Source organism: Sceloporus undulatus, chromosome 2 (assembly GCF_019175285.1).
Source record: "Sceloporus undulatus isolate JIND9_A2432 ecotype Alabama chromosome 2, SceUnd_v1.1, whole genome shotgun sequence".
NCBI lineage: Eukaryota > Metazoa > Chordata > Lepidosauria > Squamata > Phrynosomatidae > Sceloporus > Sceloporus undulatus.
The window spans coordinates 15,441,613-15,465,877 of record NC_056523.1 but is presented as its reverse complement, the minus strand read 5'-3'; the positions used below and the strand labels follow the sequence as shown (position 1 = coordinate 15,465,877).

The 24,265-nt window shown below is 41.4% G+C and overlaps 3 protein-coding genes across 4 annotated transcripts in view; 2 read left to right on the top strand and 1 right to left on the bottom strand.

Annotated features, from left to right (window-relative positions):
* Positions 1–5,199, bottom strand: part of CSNK2B (casein kinase 2 beta) — a 17,386-nt gene extending 12,187 nt beyond the window's left edge. Inside the window, 2 exon segments of the mRNA XM_042454116.1 lie at positions 3,163–3,261; positions 5,060–5,199. Coding sequence (XP_042310050.1) covers positions 3,163–3,232 — 70 coding nt within the window. The 5' untranslated portion in view covers positions 3,233–3,261; positions 5,060–5,199.
* A 174-nt stretch (positions 5,200–5,373) lies between these two features.
* Positions 5,374–11,127, top strand: GPANK1 (G-patch domain and ankyrin repeats 1). 2 transcript variants are annotated; one of them, XM_042454114.1, is made up of 3 exons: positions 5,374–5,819; positions 6,867–7,507; positions 9,863–11,127. In XM_042454114.1, the coding sequence occupies exons 2-3, from the start codon at positions 6,924–6,926 to the stop codon at positions 10,320–10,322; spliced, it is 1,044 nt and encodes a 347-aa protein (XP_042310048.1). In that variant the 5' UTR covers positions 5,374–5,819; positions 6,867–6,923; the 3' UTR covers positions 10,323–11,127. The 2 variants fall into 2 exon arrangements, with proteins under 2 accessions (XP_042310048.1, XP_042310049.1); XM_042454115.1 differs by lacking the exon at positions 5,374–5,819 and adding an exon at positions 5,831–5,965.
* A 2,399-nt stretch (positions 11,128–13,526) lies between these two features.
* On the top strand, positions 13,527–24,159 carry NFKBIL1 (NFKB inhibitor like 1). Its single transcript, XM_042455781.1, has 5 exons — positions 13,527–13,610; positions 14,698–15,019; positions 16,763–16,875; positions 16,969–17,086; positions 23,428–24,159. Exons 2-5 carry the CDS (start codon positions 14,731–14,733, stop codon positions 23,967–23,969), a joined length of 1,062 nt encoding a protein of 353 aa, XP_042311715.1. The 5' UTR covers positions 13,527–13,610; positions 14,698–14,730; the 3' UTR covers positions 23,970–24,159.
* The last annotated feature ends 106 nt before the right edge of the window (positions 24,160–24,265 follow it).

Here is a 24,265-nt window from a genome sequence, read left to right as displayed (position 1 = left end):
TAGCAGGAGTGGAGGCTGCATCCGCACTGGAGAGATAATCAGCATCTCCAACGAGCCTCAGAGATAAGTTTTACCAAAATCCTCAGAATTCCCCAATATTTATTATTTTAATAATTATTTGGTCAAAATCTCTGAGAAAGAAATTAATTAAATTCCCTGGATTTGGGGGAATTCCCCGGAAATTGGCAACGCTGGTAAATAACCCGGTTTGGTGTGGCTTTAACTGCCCTGACTCAAGGCTATGGGATTCTGGGAGTTGGTCATGGGGCCCAGAGTGGTTTAAAAACAAATCACTTCCAGTGCAAATGGTAACCAGATGTGGATTGGAATCAGTGCATTCTGAAATGGAAATGGATCCTTCAGTGCCCTGGGAGAAGGCAGGGCCAGCGCCATTTTTGTGGGCCTCTGACACATGTGTGACTACCAAGGTACATTTGTCCTTCCACATTCGCTGGGTTTAGGGGCACAAGAGCCCCGTGAATATGGAGAAAATAACAAAACACCATGTTTTTACCAGATAGGACAACACCTCTCTAGGAATCTCTAGGTCCTCCAGCGCAACTCTGTGGCCAATGTCCGACAGACACTGACCATAGAGCTGCACTGGAGGAGCTATAAAGGCCTAGTAGAGTTTTATTTCCAGAAATCTCTAGGTCTTTCAGGGTGACTTTTAGTTAAAATTGACCACAGAGTTGCACTGGAGGACCTAGATATTCCTAGAAAAAAACACATTAATCAAATCTATGATAATCAAATCTGCAAATGTTAAAACCACAAATAGGGAGGGATGAGTGTAATTAGCATGCCTGCTGTTCTACTGACCTCTGATGGCATGTCGCCCTCCGGCGGCTACCCAAGCTGCCCCTCCATTACACAGGGCCAGCGTCAGCAATTTCCTATTCCTCTGCCTCCTGCGGCGTCGGGCCCTACTCCTTCTCACCAAAATGTTATACCTCGTTAGAAATGCAATCCTGCGCATGTGTATTCTCCGCCACAGCATACAGATGTGCACAGTAGATTGCAGGCATATTTGCAGAGCTTGCAAAACCAGTGCTGGATCCATGCCTGCCCAAAGTAACTAGCCACATGTGCAGGAAAATGGTGACAGGAAGTGACCTTTCACCAAAGGAAAAGGAAGTGCAGGGGAAAAAAGGAGGAGAAGCAGGAATCGATTCTTTTTAAACTGATTCATTTCCCAATGTGAACTATTCTTGCCTCAAGAACCGGTTTAAATAGAACTGATTCATTTGTGAATGAGAACCACACAAGTGGGTTACTTTGATTCAATTCCATGCTAGAAAATGCAATAGGAGCAAACATACTGGGAACCACGATCCGATTTCAAATCAATTCATCGATTCAGATTGGAAACCAATTCAAATATAAGTGGGAATGAGGCCCTGGATTATATCCACATTAACAGTTATAGTAGTTTGATCCCACTTTAATGTCCAAAGCTCCATCTTACAAAATCCTATAGTTTGGCAATGTGTTGAGGATTGCTTGCTAGAGAGCTGCAGGGCTGCAGTAGTTCAGGGGACACTATAATTCTCCAGTAGAGATAATTCCAAGAACCTCACCAAAGTTCAGATCCCAGGATTCCTTAGGATGGAGGCATGCCAGTTAAAGTGGAATCAAACTGCTATAAATGTGTACTAAGAGGACCAGCACAGCATAGTGGTTTCAGTGTTGGATTATGCCTGGGACTCTGGAGACCATGGTTCGATTTCTTGCTCAGCCATGAAACCCACTGGCTGACCTTGGGCACGTCACATTCTCTCAGCCTCAGGGGAAGGCAATGACAAATCTGCTCTGGACAAATCTTGCAAGAAAACCCCATGACAGATTTAATAATAATAATAATAATAATAATAATAATAATAATAATAATAATAATAATTTGTTTTATTTATATACCGCTATTCCAAAGATCATAGCAGTACTTTACTTTACCTTAGGGTCGCCATAAATTGGAAATGACTTGAAGGCACACAACAACAACAACAAAGTTATGCAAACCCTGCTGCCCTGCTTGTGTGTTAGTGAACATAATCCCATTGCCAGTCAAGCCAACTTCTGTAGGCTGGAGCAAGTGCCTTATTGCCTTCTACCTCAGAGAGAAAAACGTATTAGCACAAGCCCTGCAAAGCATAACCACAGTTGTGGATCTTTGGTTACTGATACAGTCAGCCCTTCTTATACAGATTTTTTTTACACAGATTCAAGCATCCACAGTTTGAAGATGTTCCAAAAAAGTATAAATTTCAATTATCAAACCTTGATGTTCCATTTTTTACAAGGGACACCATTTTGCTATGTCATTATATTTAATGGGACTTGAGCATCCATGGGTTTTGTTATCCACAGGGGATCTTGGAACCAAACCCCAGCGTATAACAAGGGTCCACTGTACATGAGATACATACATTGTTTTATGATTCTGATTGCTTTATTGACTTTAATCGTAGCTTATTATAATTATTGTCATGTTGTAATTTTATGTTGATTTGTTTTAAGGAGGGAAGGGATAGTGGGATTTATTGTATTGTATTGTATGGATTTTATTGTTGTAAGCCGCCTAGATCTTATTGGAGAGTTGGGGTAGAAATCAATCAATCAATCATCATCATCATCATGATCTGATCTTTGTGGAAGTCTCCTTTCTGTGTTGTGCCTGTATTTCCTAACATTTATACCAGACATGAATGTGTATTTAGCAAGAAGTGGTGGAAGAAACCTGGTCTCCAAAGTCGCAGGCCAACACTCAAACCATTATGCCGCAATGGCTCACATACTACACGTTTTAGTCATATGTTGTATGTGTAGTCATATGTCATATTTTGTCACACACTGGCTCTCATAGTACCATACCATACCAGTTTGATTCCACTTTAACTGGCATCCTGGGAATTGAATTGGTGAAATAGTTCAAATTATCTCAGCTGGAGAGGACACATAGGTTTGCCACACAAATAACCTGTGCTCACCTTTGCAAAGGCCAGGGATTTGTGTGGGTGAGTCCAGAAACCTGGTCACTTGTAGGATATTGTGAAGAATGTATTGTGGCTATTCCAGTTCCTAGAGCTCCAGCCCTGAACCAAAGACGAGAACAAATATACTTTGTAAGGCTGTCAATTAACCTCCCCACTTCTTGTAAATTACCGTCTCTGATGCTGGTGCTGCTTCGTCGGCTCATCCTATCCGCAGTGCCAGTCCTCAACATGGCTGTCATATTAGGTTTGCATTAATGGTCAGCCATCCCTGTTTAAATGGGAGAGAGAGAGAGAGAAAAGGATAGTTAAAGATCAGGAATTAAGATGTTCTCTAGGTAACAAACATAAAACATTACTAATATTTAGGACCAGCTTAGCCAGTGTTTTCAGCAGACAGCCACCACTTTGTTTAAAATACCCCCAATTTTTCTCAGCCATCTTGGATTCCTATCATGAAGCAGAAATGTGAAATGTACAAATATACATAAATAACTGTTGGATATTATTCTGGATATTAGTCCCTACAGTTGTACACAACTTGACAAATCACGCCAAAGGGGAAACTTTTACCTTTACTAGTCTGGATATTAGTGGCTAATTAGTCTATTGCGACTGTCATGGAAGCAGAATTTGATGCAATCTATTCCTCACTTTATTTCATTAAAAACGTCTTAATTGGCTAAAGTCATTTTAATTCTGCCTCATGATCATCGGATGTTGCTACTCTTTTAAATATTTTGACAGTTTCTTTATATATTTTAAGTTTTTTTCATGGCCTTTGGCTAGCACAAAAACAATTATATATATTATATATTTATATATATATATATATATATATATGTGTGTGTGTGTGTGTGTGTGTGTGTGTTTTATATTTTTAAAATGTGTTTCATCCTTTTAATAACTATCTGTTTTAATATTGTAATAATTTAATTCCTTTTTAATGTACTCTTTTCTATGTTTTTAATTGTACTGTTTTTTAATTTTGTGAAACCGCTCTCAGTCCACAGTTCTGGGAAAAGAGTGGGATACAAATAAATCTAATGATAATAATAATTATAATAATAATAATAATAATAATCTGAGAGCAAGTGTGGTGTAGCGGTTTGAGTGTTGGATGACTCTGGAGACTAGGGTTCGAATCCTCACTTACCCACTGGGCGACTTTGGGCAAGTTACATTCTCTCAGCCTCAGCAAGATTGAACAAATCTTGCCAAGAAACCGCCCCCTGACAGTTTTATTTTAGGGTAGCCATAAGCTGGAAACAATTTGAAGGCCCATAACAACATTGTCACCTGAAACCTCAGACCATGGGGTTTGGTAGATACCAAAATCCATGGATATTCAAGTCCCCTTAAACATAATGGAGAGTAAAATGGTGTCCCTTAGATAAAATGGCAAAAATCAAGGTATATATATATATATATATATATGAATATTTTCAAACCATGGATGCTTGGAACCATAATAAGTGGATACAGAGGGCCGACTGTATCCATTAAAACGGCCTGTTTAGTGATTTTAAGATGTTTTTAGTATTTTAGCCATGATGTATTTACATTATCTGTTGTGAAGCCACTCTCTGTGTTGCTAAAAGTTCAGATAAATGACATACATACAAATTTGACTAATCACGTTTTGAAAATTTGTTTATGTAAATGAAGACGATAAGTATAATTATCCAGGAATTTAGTTTCTTATTTAATAGGGATTGAGTAATCTTTTTAGTAATTGTACAATACGTGTAGTCAGTCTTTGTTAGCCCAGTTAACAATTATCTGTATTTGTAAGTGTGTTCTATATGTCAGTAAACATGATCTGTGTATAATGCTTAATGTCTAATAAAGAATTATTATTATTATTATTATTATTATTATTATTATTATTATTATTTTATTAATAGCATTTTGAAGCCCAACTGATTGTTTGAGCCATAAAATTAACAGGTTTTTTTAACGAGAGCCTTTGTGGCAGAAGAGAGGGGTATTGATGCTCTAAGTTAAACTGAAAAAGACTGTGTTCTGATCTTTTAAAACATATCTAACAGGGAAAGCTATGTGCCTACAGAGCTCAGTGTGGCAGAGTGCTGTTTCTCTTTTAAAAACCCGGCTGTCCTTTTTAATTCAAGGCAGCCCCATTGAAAGGGCTGAGAGAACTGCAGGGATTTAAAAGGAAGCGGTGCAGATATGCAAATGAGGACCAACGGTCACGAAGCAAAAAAAACACCACGGTTACGAACTGGGGCGCGTGTTGGAAAAGGCGGGAAAAGGCGCGAGACACATCGCCCGCCGCGCGCATGCGTAGAGTTATCGCCTATTGCAGAGAGATACAGCGCATGCGTAAATCCACCCCTAAAAGGCCGTTTCTCATCAAGCCTATGAGTGGAAACCATAGAGATAGTAAAAATATAGAATGACTAAAACTCTGCCTCACATATGGAAGACCCGGGCTCCCTTTGGTCAGAGAGTGGCGTCTCCCAATGGGATCCTGGGATTTGTAGTTTGACCAGGTCTTTTTAGCCTCCTCTGCCAAAGAGCGCCGGTGGTGCCTCAGGAAGCTACAAATCCCAGGTTTTCGGTTAGGATGGAGCCATGGCAGTTGAAAATGCATTATGTCTACAGCGCAACCATCAAGGTGTATCCAAAACCGGGCTATTGGTATTGGGGGGTGCTAACTGGGGAAATGCGCCGCTCTTTGATTTCTCTCTATGATACAGGGCTTCCCTGTTGTTGCTTTTCTGGACGCTCTGCAGTCCCGCCCGCTCTCATCTCTATGGTTGGGCGGGCTTCCGGTATCTGTAAGTGACATCATCCTGAAGAAAGCAGGTCAGTCGCGCATTTGGTGGGCTGCTGTCTGAGAGGTTCCCTGGGAGGGAGGCCCTTGGAGGCCATGGGAACCCATTGGCTCCCCTTGGGCAGGTCACACCCTCTCAGCCTCAGGAGGGCAGTGGGAACTATCCCCCCCATGACAGGTTCACTTCACTTTAGCATTGCTATAGGCCAGAAATGACTTCAAGGCACACAACAACAGCAACAACACAGACTTACGTTCAAGTGGATTTTAGTTCATTTGGAAAGCAAGGGCTGTTGCTGCCACGCTGCAGAATCAATGCAGTCTTGACGCCATATTAACTGCCAGTGGCTCCATCCTAAACAGCTCACAGAACCACAAATCCTAGACTCCCATAGCATTGCGCCATAGAGGTTAAAGTGGTGCCAAACTGTGTTAATTCTGCAGTGTGGATGTACCTAGAATCTCAGTGCTCTGAGCACTTAACAATAATTGATGGAAAACAAATATGTGCAAATTTGATTTGGGATATCGTCATGCTCTTTGTAATATTGGTCTTCTGCTCGGCATCCTAGTTCACAAAGGCTTTCCTCTGTTGCGCACTGGGTTTAAAGATGAAGATCCTGGCATAGTATTTCAAGCCAGAATTTACATTGATCGGAAGTCCCAGGAGGGAAGCAGCGCTTACCTCTGGCTTCGCAAATCATCAACCAGACGTTTTTACTTCTGTCTTTTTAAAATTTATTGTAACCCACCTTGAATCCCATTGAATTAAATACATAAATACATAAATAAATAGTCCAGTGGAGTTCTGTCCTGGCTGAGCTTCCTGCCCATCTTATTGGCATCCACAAGCATTGCATGCTTATTTTCCATTATATCTTTTCAACCATGAAGTATTATTATTTGGATTTTTTTTTGAAAGCACAAGTTATTAGAAATCTGTATTCTATGCTATATATCTGTATGCACTATATATTTCTCCCCTAGGGAATCACAGCATGTTCTTAATCCTTGTCCATAGCACATTAAAGATCCTTAAATAATAAGTAAATTAATCACCTGACTCTTCTTTTCCACAGGCTGAGAAGCTGTAGCTTACAGTTCTAGCTTTATATCTAGCACAACCCCGCATCAGCATGAACCATGGTCCCCAGTTGATTGCCTTCACTCGTGCCCAGGAGGAATCGGATCTCTGGAGAGATGGACATGTCCAGAAGAAAAGCAGAAGGGGATCTTCTGTTGCTAGTCAGGAGGAAGGGAATGCATCTGGAGAAGCAGTTCGCAGCTTCTATGAGAACCTGGTGCTTCCAAGTGGTCCTGGGAGACCCTCACAGAGGAAACGCAAGGTGCACTGCATACGCCTCCAACCGGTACAAGAGACTCCTCAGGCTCAGAGCAGAGAGACAGACTCCCGTCAAGGGAATCGGCTCCTGAAAGCTGCCCAAGAAGGCAACCTGAGTTCTCTGCGGACACTGATAGAGAAGGAAGAATGTGACATCAACTACAGAGATAGCTATTACTGGACAGCCATGATGTGCGCAGCTTATGCTGGCCGTGAGGAGGCTGTGAGATATCTTCTGAGTTGCGGCGCTGCCTGGGTGGGGGTTTGTGAAACGCAAGGCCGGGATGCGATGGATCTGGCAGAGGAAGCAGGCCACCAGAAAGTGGTGGATGTCCTACGGGAAAGTGAAAGGCCCCAAGTGAAGGAGGAATTTCCCAGGTGAGCTTTCGTGGTGGTATGAGTTACTCTATAGAGGGAAAATTATCCCAAGTGCGTCTTCTTTTGAATGTTTGCTTGCAGTTTTCCATAGTCCAGCTATAGTCCTACAGTAAAGTGATAATGACCTATCAAAGTTGAAAAGATCAGACCTGATGTTGGATTGTCGTTATTTCCGCTGATTGGTTAGAACTACGTATATATGCCAAGAAATTGTATCTGTCTAGTCTGTGCTGGCCATAAAATTGGGACACGACAATGGCCTTTTTTCCTGGTCCCTAAGTCTTTTCTCTGGCCAGCAAAAACTAAGAGGTCATCAGAAAACAAAATCATAAAAAATTCCTGGTTTTGGACATAGATTACTTTACAATTAAACAAGGTGCAGCACCCTTCCCATGCCAATTAAGTTTAAGATTCCACCCATATAGTGGCTATTTATTTGTCTTACCCTATGTCACAGTATCTCAGAGTGGCATACAAGTAGAATCAATTTACATAGTTTTAAAAAAGAAGAATAATTTAAATAAACTAAAAACTCATTAAACAATTTAACAGGTTAACAAAGTTTAATAGAATGTGTATATGCTGGATTAGAGACTCAGTGTGGTGTAGTGGTTTGAGCATTGGACTATGACTAGAGACCAGGGTTCAAATCTCCACTCAGCCATGGGTGACCCTCAGCAAGCTATACTCTCTCAGCCTCAGGAAGGCAAAGGCAAACCTCTTCTGAACAAATATTGCCAAGAAAACCCAGTGATAGAGTCACCATAAGGTCACTATAAATCAGAAATGACTTAGACATTCACTCCCTCGCAGGCTGAAGGATGACAGTTATGCTGGAATAAATCAATCAGGCCCCAAGGGCTTTAATAAAAAGCCATGGTTTTACATGATGCTGGAATTAAGCAGTGGTAGAGTCAGCATGGCTTAGTGATTTGAGTGTTGTAATAGGACACTGGGAGACCAGGGTTTGAATCCTTGCTCAACCAAGAAAGCCCACTCAGTGACCCTGGGCAAGTCACACATTCTCAACGTCAGAAGAAGGCAAAGGCGAACAAAACATGGCAAGAAAATCCTGTGACAGGTTTGCCTTAAGGTTGCTGTAAGTTGGAAACAATTTAAAAATACACAACAATAACAGAATCCATTATAACTGATGTAGGCAACTTTCTCCTAAAGTAGGTGTAGCAATGTGTATCTTCTGCCTTTCTCAACCAACTTGTGGCCATGACAAAAAGTAGGCATTTTATTCTTTTGAGGAATAATACTGGAAGGTGTGCCTTGCTGTGCTTTGCAACATATGAGAGCCACTAGTAGCACTCTCGAAGTTGTGTTGCAGCTCCTACCAGTCCATGAAAATCAATATTATGGCAATTCAACAACTTCCAGAAGGCCACAGTTCGTTGTCACCTGCTTGACAAGGAGCATATTAATTCACAAAGATAGATTATGGTAGAATCCTATTCCTTTAGCTAAAATAGCCAGTGTGATAATAGTGGTTTTGTACTATTTTAAAAGTACTGATGTTTTAATATGGTAGTTTATTTAATTGTTTTTGTAAGGATTACCTTATGAAGATGGGACTAGGGAAATCCTGGTTCTAATCTATACTAAGTCATGACATTCACTGGATGGTCTCAGGTGAATCAGTCTTTCTAGGTCTGATCTGCCTCATAGAATTGTTGTGTGGATAAAGGATGAGCTTTGAGTTCAACTGGGGAAAGAAGGTATCAGTATAACTAGAGTATTCCTTGGCTAAGAAAACCGTATAAAATTCATGGGGTAAACATAAATCAGGTAACTTAAATACATGCGCACGCACACACACACACACACACATATCGTAAGGATTTTACCACACGAGAAAAGAAAGGTGAAACTTTTCAGGAAAGTAGCGGCTTTCTCTGTGCCATTCCATATGCCTTTGTAGCACTTCTGTTCTTTTCTTGGGGAGAGACAATAGTTAGAGCGTGCTTTTTGCTCAATAGATTATTCCTATTGAGCAAAAGGCACGCTTTGATGACTGACTCCTCTGGGGAAGAGAATGGAAGTGCTATGAGGGCATGTGAAGTGGGACAGAGAAAACTACTACTCTCCCAATTGGTTTTGTCTTTGTTTTCTTGAAATAACTAAAATTTCAAGTTATTAAAGGGATTGGCATGGCTCTTTAGTGAAGTTTACACATACAGTTCAGGAAAAGGAGGGAGCTAGTCCTCTTTTCAAACAAAGGCTGAACTCCTGCTTGCTTTTCACTTTTAATATCTCTCTCATAGAGAAATATTTTGAGAGCTGCTAGTGTTACCATTGATGTGTCTGCATTCTGCTTTTCTCCTCAGTTAATTTTCTTTCTTTCTGCAGTCCTCAGGCACCAGTTGAGAAAAAGTACTGTGCTGTGTGTCAGGCCCACTACAGTGAGGACACCGTGGCTCTCCACGAACGCTCCACTGCCCACCTTTTCAATCGGCGTGATCCACTACCCCCCACGCGCTACCACATCCCTGAGAACAATGTAGGTTACCAGCTGATGGTCAAAGGAGGCTGGGATCGGGAAGCTGGTTTGGGGCCTGAGGGTGCTGGCCGCAAATTCCCCATCCAGACTCTGCTCAAGCGTGACCAGAAAGGCCTGGGCTTTTGCAGCAATCTCAAGCCCAAGGTGACCCACTTTGATGCCAATGACCCCAGCGCTGTGGAAGCCAGGAAGGAAAGGCCCAGGAGGGAACGCGCAGCAACCGTGGGGAAACGAGAGTCCCGGCGCCGGGAGGCAAAGGCTGCAGCGTGGGAGCGCAACCTCCGTACTTACATGAACCTTGACTTCTAAACTCTCCTTTGATAGTGGATTAGCAGGTTGGGTACATGATGGCAAATTCCTTGTTTGGTGTAATTGGGAAAGGAATCTAAAATAAAACTGCCACTATCATAACTACCTATAATTCAATCACATTTGGAATACTCTCTATGTTTTTAGTCACTGACCCTTAGAAAAGGATGTTATTTAGTTGCAAAAGATGCAGAAAATGGCAACCCAAATAATCAGGAGGCTGGAACAAATCTCTTGTGGGAAAAAGGTGCAGCATTCAGGTTTTGCTTAGACAAAAGTCAAGTCAGAGGAGTCATGACAGAAATGCACAGAATTATTCATGCTAGAGGCTTGTCCCTCTCTGTCATAATACTGGTACCCAAGTTCAGTGATAGGAGATTGAGGACAGAAAAGACATACATGAGGGAGCTCCTCTCTATTATATGTTTGCTTGAAAACTGAGGTCTGCTGGGAGTGTTCCACTGTGTGAGGACATGGGGGAGCTTTGGCATCCCAGCTGTGGAATGCCCTCCATTTGGAGGCCCAATTGTGACCAACATTGACTTCATTTAAGCACCAAGTAAAGTCATGGCTGTTAATTAAAGCTTTTGGGGCCTAAACAATTCACTCTAAAATGGTTATGCAGATGGTTTTAAACTGTTTTAACCTAACTTGTTAAGGTGCTTCCTATGCTTTTAGTCTGTTTAAAGTATTTTTTGTTGTTTTAATTTGTTTATAATGATTTAATTTGTACACTGCTCTGAGATCTCATGCTAAAGGGCAGAATATGAATATTTAAATTAAAGACATGTCATCACGCACACCATTAAACTGTGGGATTTGCTACCATTGGGTAGCAATGGCCACCAACTTGAATGGCTATAAAAGGGGGAATTACACAAACACATGGATACATTTATTATATTTAAGCCCTACTTTTCTCCCACATGGGACCCAATGCCCAGACTGAAATGCAAAAATTAAAAAATACATATACACTCAACTATAGGTCAGCCTCATGTATAAGTTGAGGGCAGGTTTTGGGAACAAAATTACAGATTTTGATACGGCCCCTGGAAAAGTCAAGGGTAAAACTTGCATATAACAAAAGGATGTAAAGGATGAAGCAAAGGAAAACAGTGCCAAAGAGCTTACAAAATGCCAACAAGCATGACCATATTCACACTAAAAACTGAATGGATGAAGAGGGAACTTCTGTAAATGATGGCTGTGCAATGTGTGGTGGGGAAGGTGATCGCAAGTGGATAGGGCTAGGAAAATTTGCACATGTCAGGGAGGATGAAAAGGCAAAGCAAAGCAAAGCAAATGTTAACAGTGATTATAGCTTTTAACTTTAATGTGATAACTTTGCCTGATTTTAACCCAGAATAACTAACAAACACACACGTCTTATGCAAACACTAATCCTCCTTGGCACTGCTTTGAAGGGAAGTGCTAAAGAGCTGCCACTGCTGCCATTTTCCTGCCAAGGCACTCAAAAAGGTCAGAAATAGCACTGCAGTGGAGCGAGTAGAGCAGGTCCGTGTTTCTTTTAGATGCTCTCAGGGACACTGTGTTCTCACCTTTTACCACTCTCCTAAAAGACTGGGATTGATCCTTTTCTTAAAAAATAAGAGTTAAAGTACAGAACTTACATTGACCTGTGAATAAGTCAACCCATGTTTTTGGGTCAATTTTTTAACTAAAATTTCATACATACTGATCCCGACCCATGGTGACCCTCTGGATGAGACATCTCCAAAGCTCTGCTTAGTTTCTGTAAACTCATACCCATGACCACCTTAATAGAATCTATGTAGCATGCGGCCTTTCTCTTTTTCTACTTTCCTCCACCTTTCATAGCATTATTGTTTTTTCCCCAATGAGTCCTGAGGCTCATGATGTGACCAAAGTTCAACAACTTTATCATCTTGGCTTCCAGGGAGATTTCTGGTTTGAGCTGCTGTAGGACCCATTTGTCTTTTTGGCTGTTCGTGGGATCCTCAAGCACTCCTCCAGCACCACATTTCCAGTGAATTTATTTTCTTCCTGTATTCATTCTTAACTGTCCAGCGCTCACATCTATACATGGTAATGGGGAATGCAATGGTTTGGATGATTCTAAGAGAGAGAGCCAGTATGGCCTAGTGTTTTTGAGTGTTGGAGTACCACTCTGAAGACCAGGATTTGAATCCTGCTGAAACGTGAAAACCGCTGGATGACCTTTGACAAGTCACATCTTCTCAGCCTCAGGGGAAGACAATGGCAAACCTCCTCTGAACAAATCTTGCCATGAAAACCCCATAAGTCAGAAATGGCTTGGAGGCACACATCAACTATATACACTAATCTCTCCATATTTGTGGATTTGATAATTCGCAGATTTGATTAATATGTTCTCTCTAGGAATTGCTAGGTCCTCCAGTGCAACTCTACGGTTAAATTTAGCTAAAATTTGCACTGAAAGACCTACAGATTACTAGGCCTTTGTAGCTCCTCCAGTGCAGTTCAATGGTCAGTGTCTGTTGGATGTTGACCACAGAGTTGTAGTGGAGGACCTAGAGATTCCTAGAGAGGCGTCCTCTCAGGTAAAAACATGATGTTTTTGTTATTTGTGGTTTTCCCATATTAATGGGGGTTTTATGCCCCTAACCCTAGTGAATATGTAGGGAAAAGTGTGTGTGTGTGTGTATGTGTATACACACAGACACACACACACAAACATTATATATATATATATATATATAGAGAGAGAGAGAGAGAGAACACAGTATTTGTAGTGTGTGTGTATACTACACACACACATACAGTATAGGATTTAAAGTGATGCCAAACTGCCTTATTTATATGGAGTAGATGCACCCTTAAGTCTCAAAGGTGCTACAACATCGCTTTGCATAACAGATGTTCCAGACTAATACGGCTATGTCTCTGAAAATTTTAATTCAAGATAATTAGATAAACAATTGCCTTATTGTTTTTTTTTAAAGTGCATTTGTATATATTTCTACACAAAAATAAGTCCTGCTGAGTTCCATGAGGCTTATACTTTCAACTAGGTTTGTAGCCCTGGTTATCAGCAGTTACTGGGACCCTTTCTCTCCCAGCTCAACGTTTCCTACTCGGACTCTAAAACCCAGAGCACCAAGTAGGGGCAGAGGCTATGGAAAAGTCCGCTCTGAACAACTATCCTGAAGCCACTTCCGCCCTTAGTTGGATGTTTCCGGTCCCCCATTGAAAATCCGCCGTCCAACACGGAAGCGCGCCATTTTGTATGGAGAACCTTGGAGAGATGGAGAGTTCTTAAAGGTAAAGGTGAAGATGATGGGAAAGAAAAAGGAGCTGGGTTTGGGATGAAACATTGAATAAAGGGGGATGGTGGAAAAGGGTCAGAAGAGGGAGGGTTTAAGGAGGAAGAAGGGGATGTTAATGAAAAGCAGAGTGGTTTGAGTGTTGGGGCTATGACTGGAGACCTGGGTTCGAATTCTGCGCAGCCATAGAAACCCATTAGCTGACCTTGGGCAGGTCACATTCTCTCAGCTTCAGGGGAAGGCAATGGCAAACCTCCTTTGGACATATCTTCCCAAGAAAACCCCACAACAACAAACAAGGGTGGTGTTGTGGTTTGAGTGTTGGACTATGACTCTGGAGACCATGGTACAAATCCTGGCTCAGCCATGGAAACCCACTGGGTGACCTTGGGCAAGAAGTCACGCTCTCTCAGCCTCCTCAGGGGAAGGCAATGGCAAACCTCCCCTGGACAAATCTGGACAAATCTTGCCAAGAAAGACCCAAGATAGGGTCGCCTTAGGGTGGCTGTAAGTGTGAAACAACTTGGAAGGTACACCTAGGATTAAGCAGGAGGGACGATTCCTAATTGGCAGAGCTAGGAAAGGTCTCCCAGAATCTCAACTCAGACTGTATCTGCACTACTGAAATAATCCAGTTTGTCACCACTTTAGCTGCCACGGCTCAATGGTATGGCATTCTGGGAATTGTAGTTTGATGAGACACCAGAGTTCTCTGACAGAAGACTAACTCCTGTTTCAAAGCTCCGCCTCACCTTATTACTGTTTTCAAAGAAGCGCATATTTGGGTTGAGAAGAGATGGGAGCAGAATAGTAGAGTTTGATAATGGCATGTCTTACTGTACATCTCATAAACTAAGCACTGAAATTGTGTCAGAAACATAAGTGCGTAGAGAGATTTTGTAGCAATTTTGTGACTAACTGAAAGAAAAGTTGGTAGCACGTATAAATAAGTGGTGTGTATTTCAGAGACGGGGGAAGAAAAGAGTATAAGGAGTATTGACAGAGTAGTGATGTTATGGTGGAAGAAGGCTGATCAGAATTTGTGGGGAGGAATTGACATTGATCCTTTATCATCTTTCCTCCAGCCCCTGTCTGTGAATACCCAGCCCTTTCAACGCATGCTCCCTCCCATGGCATCAAAGTCTCAACGCCGTCTGTGGCGCTATGTAGAATCTGGCCACCACCACAAGCTGCGCAGGCTCCTGAAGCGTCACAGGGAAACCCTGAACCTGGCTGAGACCTCGGGCCGCAAGAACCGAACTCCGCTGCACAGATCCTGCGCCCGAAAGGATCTCAAATCTGCTATCCTTTTGCTGAAGTATGGAGCAGACCCCAACCTTCTGGACCAAAATGGAGATACAGCTCTACATGTGGCGGCCCGGCGGGTTGCACACAAGGGAGGCACTGGTAAGAGACAGATTATGAATCAGACCAAGTCTTACCATTAAGCAGAATAGCCTGCTGATTTTGAGTATGATGAAAGGGGAGGAAATTATTAGCTGTTCAACTTATCCTAGAGTTGGAAGAGACTACAACAAGGGCCATGCAGGGAGATGCTATAAAAGCACTCCGGACAGAAGACCATCCAGCCTCTGTTTAAAACCCTCCAAAGAAGGAGACTCTATCACTCTCTGACAGAATGAGTTCCACTGTTAAATACCTCTCACTGTCAGGAAGTTTTTTCTAATGTTTAGGTGGAATCCCTTCTTGTGGTATTTTAACTGCTAGAAATGAGTTGAGGTGCTTGTGGGTTATTCTGCAGAGGGGCCCAGATAATTTTGAGACTTTGAGTTGTATGCATCTTCATGTGAGAAGTGGAGAATTTTATTTTAGGAAAAAAAAGATACCATAGAATCATAGAATCATTCTGTGGTATCTTTTTTTCTAACCAGGGTGCTGACAGAATAATGTTAGCATGTCAGAAAATTAAAAAACAAAACAAAACTGTTTTGGCCATTTGTGCTTTGAAAGGGGCTGTGCAGTCAACACAGAGACACACTAACTGTCCAGTTTTGTCTAGAACTGGAGTTGTGTCGTAGTTTGTGGTGGATGGAGGAGAATGGAATAAAAGCAGAAGGCAACTCTTCCCAACTCCCTGCCTGCCCCTACTCCTTCACACACAAATACATTGCTCATTGATTTCCCCTGCTGGAATTCTATCTATCTATCTATCTATCTATCTATCTATCTATCTATCTATCTAATCTTCTATACCTTGCTTTTCTCCCAACAAAGCAGTTACAACATTTTAAAAGTACAATACAGTTTAAAAAGCTCTTGATAAAAAAGTCAAAACACAATTAAACTAGGGCTGCTGCCACAGTGAAGAAATGAAGCAGTTTGCCACTACTTTAACTGCCATAGCTCAGTGCTGTGGAATTCTGGGATTTGTAGTTTGGTTGGGCACCAGAACCCTCTAACATGGACAGCTAATTATCACACAAAACTTCAAATCTGAGAATTCCATAGCATTGAGCCATGGCTGTTAAAGTGGTGTCAAACTTTTACAGGTAAGTTCGTATAGGGAGATACCGTTTTTAAAACATGCTGTATATAGAGATATGGACGTACCTTTGTTTTCAAGCTACTTGGCTTGTCGAAGCAATTTGCAAAGGAGTCCTAGAAATGCCACTGTTGCATGCAGAGGTGGGAATTATATAGCCCTCCATATGTTGAACTACATCTCCCAACATTTCTAACCATTGGCTATGCTGGCTGGGCTGCTAGGATCTTTTCTTCAGCAACTGGAGGGCCACAAAACTCCATCCCACTTTACTGCATGAGGCTTATTTGGTCGAATGCCAAGCTAAAAGCCGAGTGCACTGTTTCTCCCACATCTTTATTCCTTGTAAGGGCCTGGCATCATCACATTCATTTACAACAGGCTGCTGCCGCGCTGCAAAATTATTGAAGTTTGACAACGCTTTAACTGCCATGGCTCATTGCTATTTAATTCTGGAATTTATAATTTGTTCTCTGACAGGGAAGGCTAAACATCTCACCTTAGAAACCCCAGCATTCCATAGCATTGAGCAGTTAAAGTGGTGTCAAGTCGCATTAATTCTGCAGTGTAGAAGCAGCCTTAGTTGTCTCCCTCATTTAGCTAATTAGTCACTAACAGCATTGTTAATTTCATTGTTGTTTTCCCAGTGTATGAAGACCTGTTTGTACCCTTGCGAAAATGTTGTCCTTCTGCCATGTGCGTCCGGAACAGAGATGGAAAGACTCCAGGAGACCTCTTGGGACAAACAAAAGAGAAATGGGTAACAGTCATGGCTTGCCAGGGAAGGATTTTTACCAGGTAGTTGGGTTTCAGATGTAGATTTGAATTCTTGATATCCCTTTATTCTCTGCAGTGTCCCCCAGAGGCCTTTGGAGAAGAAGCAGCAGAATGCAGTGCAGAGAGGGAATGGCAACGCAAACTTCTTGGTGAATGGGAAGATGAATATCAAGAGACCTTTTGGCAGTATGAAGGTGAAGTTTGGCATTTTTCTGGTGTCAAGATTTTCACTGTGAGTGGAGTGGGGCTTCTTGGGAAGGTTCAAGTTGGCTTGTGCTTTCTTTTGTTTTACTGGCTTCATTCCCACACTTGTAACAGTAGTCTTAACACACAGAGGGATGCCAGATGCAACTTTCCTCCTCATTTTATTTCCGGGCATGATAGGTTAATTTCTGAAGTTTCAGATGCTGAAGTGATGGCACAACAGCAGTGGAGAATGCCATCCACTCCACCCCACCTTCACTTTACCTCCCAGACTGAAAAAATTCTGTGGTTTGACTCTTCCTGGCCTCCAGAAGGAGAATATAATATAATAATAATAAAGATTTATTTCTAGCCCACCCAATCACGAAGAATCTGGCGCAAGTTACAATAGAGTATTTTAAAAAAATCAAACCCTAGGACCCCTCCCCCTTCCCAGTACTAAAACAGAATTAAACAGTAATAGTATAAAAACATTAAGGCCATTAAACAAAAAATAGGCAGAAAGATAGGCGGGGAAGAATAGAAAGATGAGGGGGCAAATATCTCTATATCTGGGGAGGGTAACTGAGTTGGAAAGGCCTGCCGGAAGAGATCTGTCTTGAGTGCTTTCTTAAAAGCTGTCAGAGTGGGAATGTGACAGTTCTCCTCCGGCAGGCGTTCCATAGTTTTGGAGCAGTAGTAGAAAAGGCCCTCTGGGAAACTGATGTTAGCCTAGATTTTTTTGGCTGTAGTAGATTTCTTCCAGAGGACCTTAGTGTGCGGGGCAGACAATAGGGAAGAAGGCGTTCCCTCAAGTACTCTGGGCCCAAGCCATGTAAGAACAACTAGTGGCTAATGGAGGTTCATTTCAAATTTTGCCTTGGCCACTTATTTTGGCTGACCTTAGTGCCCCAATAATAAATATAATAATAATAATAATAATAATAATAATAATAATAATAATAATACTTTTATTTGTACCCTGCTTTTTGTTAAAACAATCAAAGCGCTTACAGTGTTAAAAATGATACAGCAATATATACAAAGTATCCCCCCTTAAAATAGAATTAAACAATTTAGGATTAAAATTACATACATAATACATAAAACAATTAAAACAGTAACAGTGGTGAGGCTTTCTGCCTTCCTGTACATCCATGCCATTGGAGCATGGGCATGGCTTTACAGGCATAGGATGCTGCCACACTGCAGAATTAATGTAGTTTGACACCACTTTAACTGCCATAGTTCCAATACTGAGACTTGTAGTTTATTGTGGCCATAGAACTGTCTGTCAGGGAAGGCTAAACATCTCACAGAACTTCAAATCCCAGAATTCCATACCATTGAGTCATGGCAGTTAGTGTCAGAATGCATTCATTCTGCAGTGTAGATGCAACCCTGCAATTTGTTCATATGTTTGTCACAAAACTTTCTAAACCAGATGAGAGATGGGGAGAGGGTTTAGAGAGGATGCGGGAGACAGACTGCCATGAGACAGAGGAATTGCCACCAACCAGTGTTCTATAGTTTATGTTTTAGAGAACTTTGTGTTGCTTCTCCAACTTGGAGATCTGTCTGCCATCGCAGATAGTATATTGTTACATCTGTGTTAGGCTTTGTTTATTTTCCTGTTTAGTTTTAAGTGCTTGGATTAGGTTGTGTGGTTTGTATTTTATTCAATGAGAGCCATTGGTGGTCTCGATTTTGGAATTTTTGGCTCATGGAAAAGCTCACTGATCAATCTAGAAGCTTGCGAAGTTGTAATCTTCCCCTGCTTTTTGAAGAACGATGGTCTCTGCTCATTAAGTATCTCAATGATATTGAAGCAGAAGTGGATCTTCCTTTGTAACATGGCTCCGTTTGGATGGATATATTGGCATGAAGGTGGTGTCTCTCTGCTCTGAGTCCATTCCTTTTTTATGTAATGTTGCCTTTTTACATCCCGTGTGACCTTGACTCTCTTGTTGGTTTTTAAATGCCTGCATTTTAGCTAGTTTTTGCCTGCATTTGTTTCTGTTTCTTGTCTTTTTTGGTTTTTATTCATATTTCTGGCTTGTAACTTTTTAAAAATAATAATAATTTATTATTATTATTAGCTTTATTTATAAAGCGCCGTAAATGTACATGGCACTGTACAAAACCAAGTAAAATCAGGAATATATAAAAAGCCTGCCTATGGCATACAATCTAGAAGTTAAAACAACAAATTAACAACATTATAAGAAAACAAGTTAAAACAGCAAATATCCAATATTGAGTCAAGCATCAAAGCAACCAGTTCGCAATCACAGACTCCCTGGGAACGCTCCCCTAAACAATATGGTCTTTAACTCGGTTTTAAAGCTGGTTAGAGACGTGTTGAGTCGTGCTTGTAAGGGGAGGAGGTTCCAGGAGTGGGGGGCAGCAAGCGAAAAGGGACGAATCCGGGCCGGGGCAGTGGAAATCCTGGGCTGGGACAGGAGACCTTGGCTACCAGAACAGAGGGAACGAGTGGGAATGTAGGGAGAAAGAAGTTCAGAGAGATAGGGAGGGGCCAGCCCATGCAGGGCTTTAAAAGTGAGCAGGAGAAGCTTGTACCGAATGCGGAAGGGAAAAGGGAGCCAGTGAAGGGATGACAACAGAGGGGAGACATGGTCATACTGGCGAGCGAGTGAGATAATACGAGCAGCTGAGTGCTGAACAGAAATCAGTGGGTGGAGGTGAGAGATAGGAAGCCCTGCCAAGAGAAGGTTGCAGTAGTCAAGTCGCGAGACCACTAGGGCATGGACCAAAGTCTTTGCAGTAGAAGCAGAGAGATATGGACAGATTTTGGAAATAATTTAGAGAGAGAGAGAGAGAAAAGTGCAGTGGTTTGAGTTTTGGACTAGGAATCTGGAGACCAGGTTCGAATCCCTGCTCAGCCACAGAAACCCACTGTGTGACCTTGGGGAATTCACATTCTGTCAGAGGAAAGCAAGGGCAAACAAATCTTGCCAAGAAAATCCCGTGATTTAACTTAGGATCACCCTAAGTCTGAAATGCAACAGCAGCAATTCAATGTTGTCTGGATTTTTGAAAACAAATGGTTATGATTTATTTACCTTTGAATGCTATAGTCATTTCTAATTGCTTCAATATTTGTTTCCTTATTGTTCTGGAGTTGTTCAATTTGATATGAGAACATAAGAAGAGCTTTGGTGGATCAAAGGCTTGGTAAAGTTATTTTTGTAGAGAATAACTCCCAGGCTAGGGAATTATTGACGCTGTAGTCCAAGAAATAACTTTCATGCTCTAGATAAAGCAGATGCATATCTCATCCAGCTTTCTGTCCATAAAGTGACAGAAATAAGTTGCTTGTGGAAGCTCAAAAGAAAAAACGGAGTGCAAGTGCACCCTCCCACTTGTACTCTCAAGCAACTGATGTACAGAGGCATTCTGTCTCTGATACTGGTATTATCCCTAGTGCGGGAGCCAATGAATGTTCATCATCTTTAGTAAGGGGAGACATGATATAACCCACCTCTGTGAATTTCTTCCAAACTCCTTGTAAGGCTGTCCACATTGACAGTCATAAATTCCCCAGTTTTGCTATGAACTGTGTGAAGAAAGACTTCCCTTTTTCTGTCCTGAATGTCCCAGCAGTCACCTTCAGTAGATGAGACTAGATTCTGATATTATGAGATAGGGAGAAAAACTTCTCCCTTTCCACCCACCTCTATGCATATTTGTAGACCTCTCTATCTTATTCACTCAGGTGTAAAGATAAATCATTGAGTACTAATGTCAGAATCATCCATGCCATTGTATTTCCAGTTCTATGTATGGTTTCACATCTGGGCAGTGATGAACTAACAGAAAGAGGATCAACTCATTTGAAATGTGGTCCTGGGAGAGAGTTCTGTGATAACATGAACTTCCAGAAAGACAGTTGAATGGCTTCTAGAGCAAATTAGGGCTGGCTTCTCACTAGAAGCCAAAATGACTAATCCGAGACTGTGTTACTTTGGACATATCATCAGACAACCCTGCTTGACAAAGATGAAGGTAGCAGAAAAGATGGTATTACAAGCATATTGATTCAATCAAGGAAGTCATAGCCTTGAATTTACAAGATCTGAATAGGGCTGTTGATGATCTTGGCAGTCTTTCTTACATAGGATCAGAATAAGTTGAAGTGAACCTGTCAGCAAATAACAACAATTTTTTTCTTCTTCTATGTGAAACATATTCAAATGTTGTAAACTCTTGGTCATAAGGGAGTTGCTGCAACCATTTGATCACCCTTTTTTGCATGTTCAAGTTAATAATTGTATGATGTCTTGTGAGCTGCTCTGGACATAAGCTTGTGAGCTGATACAAAATTGGTGAAATTACATCCTTTATCAGGAGCTTTTTCTGATGATCCTCGGCATCAACTTTATGGTTAACGCTATTGACCCAGCAATGCCTTTACCAGCCTGGAGAAATATTATTTCACAAGCTTAGATGGGGTGATCTGTTCAGACCTAGATCAGAATTCACCTACAGAGTCATCCTAGGGAAGTTTTTATCAGCGTTATTCCTGAGTAATTGATGACGACAGCAGGAAAAGGAAGAAGAAAAAAGATGACAGTGATTTATTGTAAGGTAGGATAGTGTGATGACAGAGAGAGTGAGAGAGCAAGTGAGCTGTGAACCAGGAAGTCCAGATTCATTTCTGAATCTCAAACTTCACTAGAGAGGCTTTGGCAATTTGCTCTTTCTGCCTTTAACCTATCTGCCAGCATTATGAGATATAAAAAGCACACTAAACCTTTCAATTGCATGATTCACTATACATCAGAAGAAAATCAGCCTGTTCTTTATAGATTATAGCAACGTCTTTGGTTGTGCAGATCATGAAAAAGTATGGATCACTCTGGAATAAATGGGTGTGCCACAACATTTGATTCAAATTAAACAGCTAGGATGATAGCATTCCACTAATGTTTAATCTGTACTCAGGACAGAATATGGAGAAACAGAATCGATTCCATTTACCAAGAGGGTCAAGTAAGGCAGAATGCTATCATCTTAGCTGTTTAATCTGAATGCTGAATATATCATATCTGGATTAGACTAGGAGGAAGAAAGTGTTAAAATTGGAGGAAGGAACATCAACAGTTTAATGCAGATCAGACTATAATACTAGCAGAACCTATCAAAGACTTGGAATAAATATTGAAGAAATTCAAGATAGAAAGTTCAAAGGCAGAAAACAAAAATATTTGCCACAGATGATGTATATAGTTTTAAAGCAGACAATGAAGACGTTGAAATAGTGAAAGATTGCCTATATCGTGGCTCAGTCATTAGTCAAAATGGAGACTGCAGTCCAGAAATATGAAGAAAACTAGGCCTTGGAAGGGCAGCTATGAAGGAACTAGACAAGAGCCTGAAGTGTAAAGATATATCACTGAATACCAGGATGACACTGTCACTTCCTATTGCCATTTTGAGAGGGAATGTGGAAGAAAATGGAGGTCTTCTGGGGACTGTACGGGGTTCTGAGGTCCTTGTAGTAGGGTGGGATGGGGAGTATTATATGTTTCCATGCAGTTGTTGGGTTTTATGCATGGCTTTTGGGTGAAAATTGCTTGACAATCTTTTAAAAAATAAATAAATTAAGGGGTTGGGTAGCTTTGGGAGACTGAGAAAGGCTTCAAGGTCCACAGTGAGAGCCAAGGATTACATGCATCCCTGTCCACCGTGTGCCCATCTCTGTTCTAAGTTAAGTACATCCCTTGCAAGAATCCCAACTTTGATCCCCAGTTAAAGGGCTGGGTGCCAGATAATGTGCAAGATTTTTACTGGAAAGTTATGTCCAACCAGAATAGCTGGACCAATGCAAGGCCAAGATGAAGTCTGAACCAGCAACCTATGGGTGCACAGCTTTGCTAACTGCTCATTACCTCTGAGTCATCCTACTACAATCAAGCAAGAAACTTCTCAAAGGGCTTATGTTTATTTAAGTGATTAATTCTTTCAACTCAGTCATACTATAAATAAAACTATAATGCATTTAAAATAGATGCCGAAGGAAAAGAAATAACTAATGCAAGTACTTTTTAAAAAAATGTAACAGATGGTAAATATTAAAAGATAAAGACTAAATCCTTGTAATAGTATTTTCTCTCCTGATACCTGTTTTCAGTGTGTTCTAACCTCATTTACAGTCTGCCCCAATGAAGGAGTTGTAAACCTTTCTTAAAACCTCTGAAAACTTTGTTTTTTACATATCTTTGTTTTGCTTCCAGTGCCTTCAGTCTTTCCCTTCACCTTTCCCACTGCTTGAGCATGGCACTCAAGCATCTGTTTTCACAATTCTGTCTTTTGTTTTGACCCTTCACAGATGATTCCTACACTGCTGATCCAGACCCAGAAACCTTTGAAGATTGGGCTGATCGCATATTTCAGGAATACAGGAAAAAACGCAGGAAAGAAGAGGAACAACATCACCAAAGGCCCAAAATGGAACCTTCAAAGCCTTCCCTGCAGTCACAACGCCTTCTGGAGGAGGAGCATCGGCTGTACGAAAAGCGTGCCCGAGCCAAAGAGGAGGAGCTGAAGGAGGCCAAGAGGCGACGCTACGAGGAAGGCTGCAGCCGGGTCTTCTCCAGTCACAGTTCTCAGTCTTTGCATTATGCGGACATTCCCTGGCCGTGCCCATCTGGGACACCTGAGGAGATGGCTGCTGTGGTGCTCCACAGAGTAGACTCTGCTGACAGAGCAGCTTACCGGCGTTTCCTTCGGCGCCAGCAGGCTCTCTGGCATCCAGACAAGTTTCTCCAACGCTGCGGCACCCGCTTAGCCGAAAAGGATCGGCGTCGAATCTTGAACACTGTTACGGCATTGTCTCAAGCATTCAACCAGCTTGCAGAAGCAGCCAAATAGCTGCATCAAATGTTGTTGTTCAAGAGTATGGAGCTCTGTTTTAAAGTCCTCAAATAACATTCAGGGTTTTGACTTTTACAAAAAAATTGAAAGAAAAAGATTTCCTTATTATTTATTATAATATTTATTAATTGCTTGTTTGACTACTGGAGCACAAAAGTGATACTGAAGTAAAATCTATCCACCTTTATTTTGTAGTTTTCAACTTCTTAATATGTATAAAGAAGTAAAAAAAAAAAAAAAAGAGTGGTGCAGGGCCTTGGACTAACTGAGTTACAGGATGTCAAGGGAACTGG

Coding starts and splice junctions, on each gene's coding strand:
- GPANK1 (XM_042454114.1), top strand. CDS start 6,924: ATGAACCATGGTCCCCAGTTGATTGCCTTCACTCGTGCCCAGGAGGAA. Junction 7,508..9,862: donor GTGAAGGAGGAATTTCCCAG/GTGAGCTTTCGT, acceptor TTCTTTCTGCAG/TCCTCAGGCACCAGTTGAGA.
- NFKBIL1 (XM_042455781.1), top strand. CDS start 14,731: ATGCTCCCTCCCATGGCATCAAAGTCTCAACGCCGTCTGTGGCGCTAT. Junction 16,876..16,968: donor GACAAACAAAAGAGAAATGG/GTAACAGTCATG, acceptor TATTCTCTGCAG/TGTCCCCCAGAGGCCTTTGG. Junction 17,087..23,427: donor GACCTTTTGGCAGTATGAAG/GTGAAGTTTGGC, acceptor GACCCTTCACAG/ATGATTCCTACACTGCTGAT.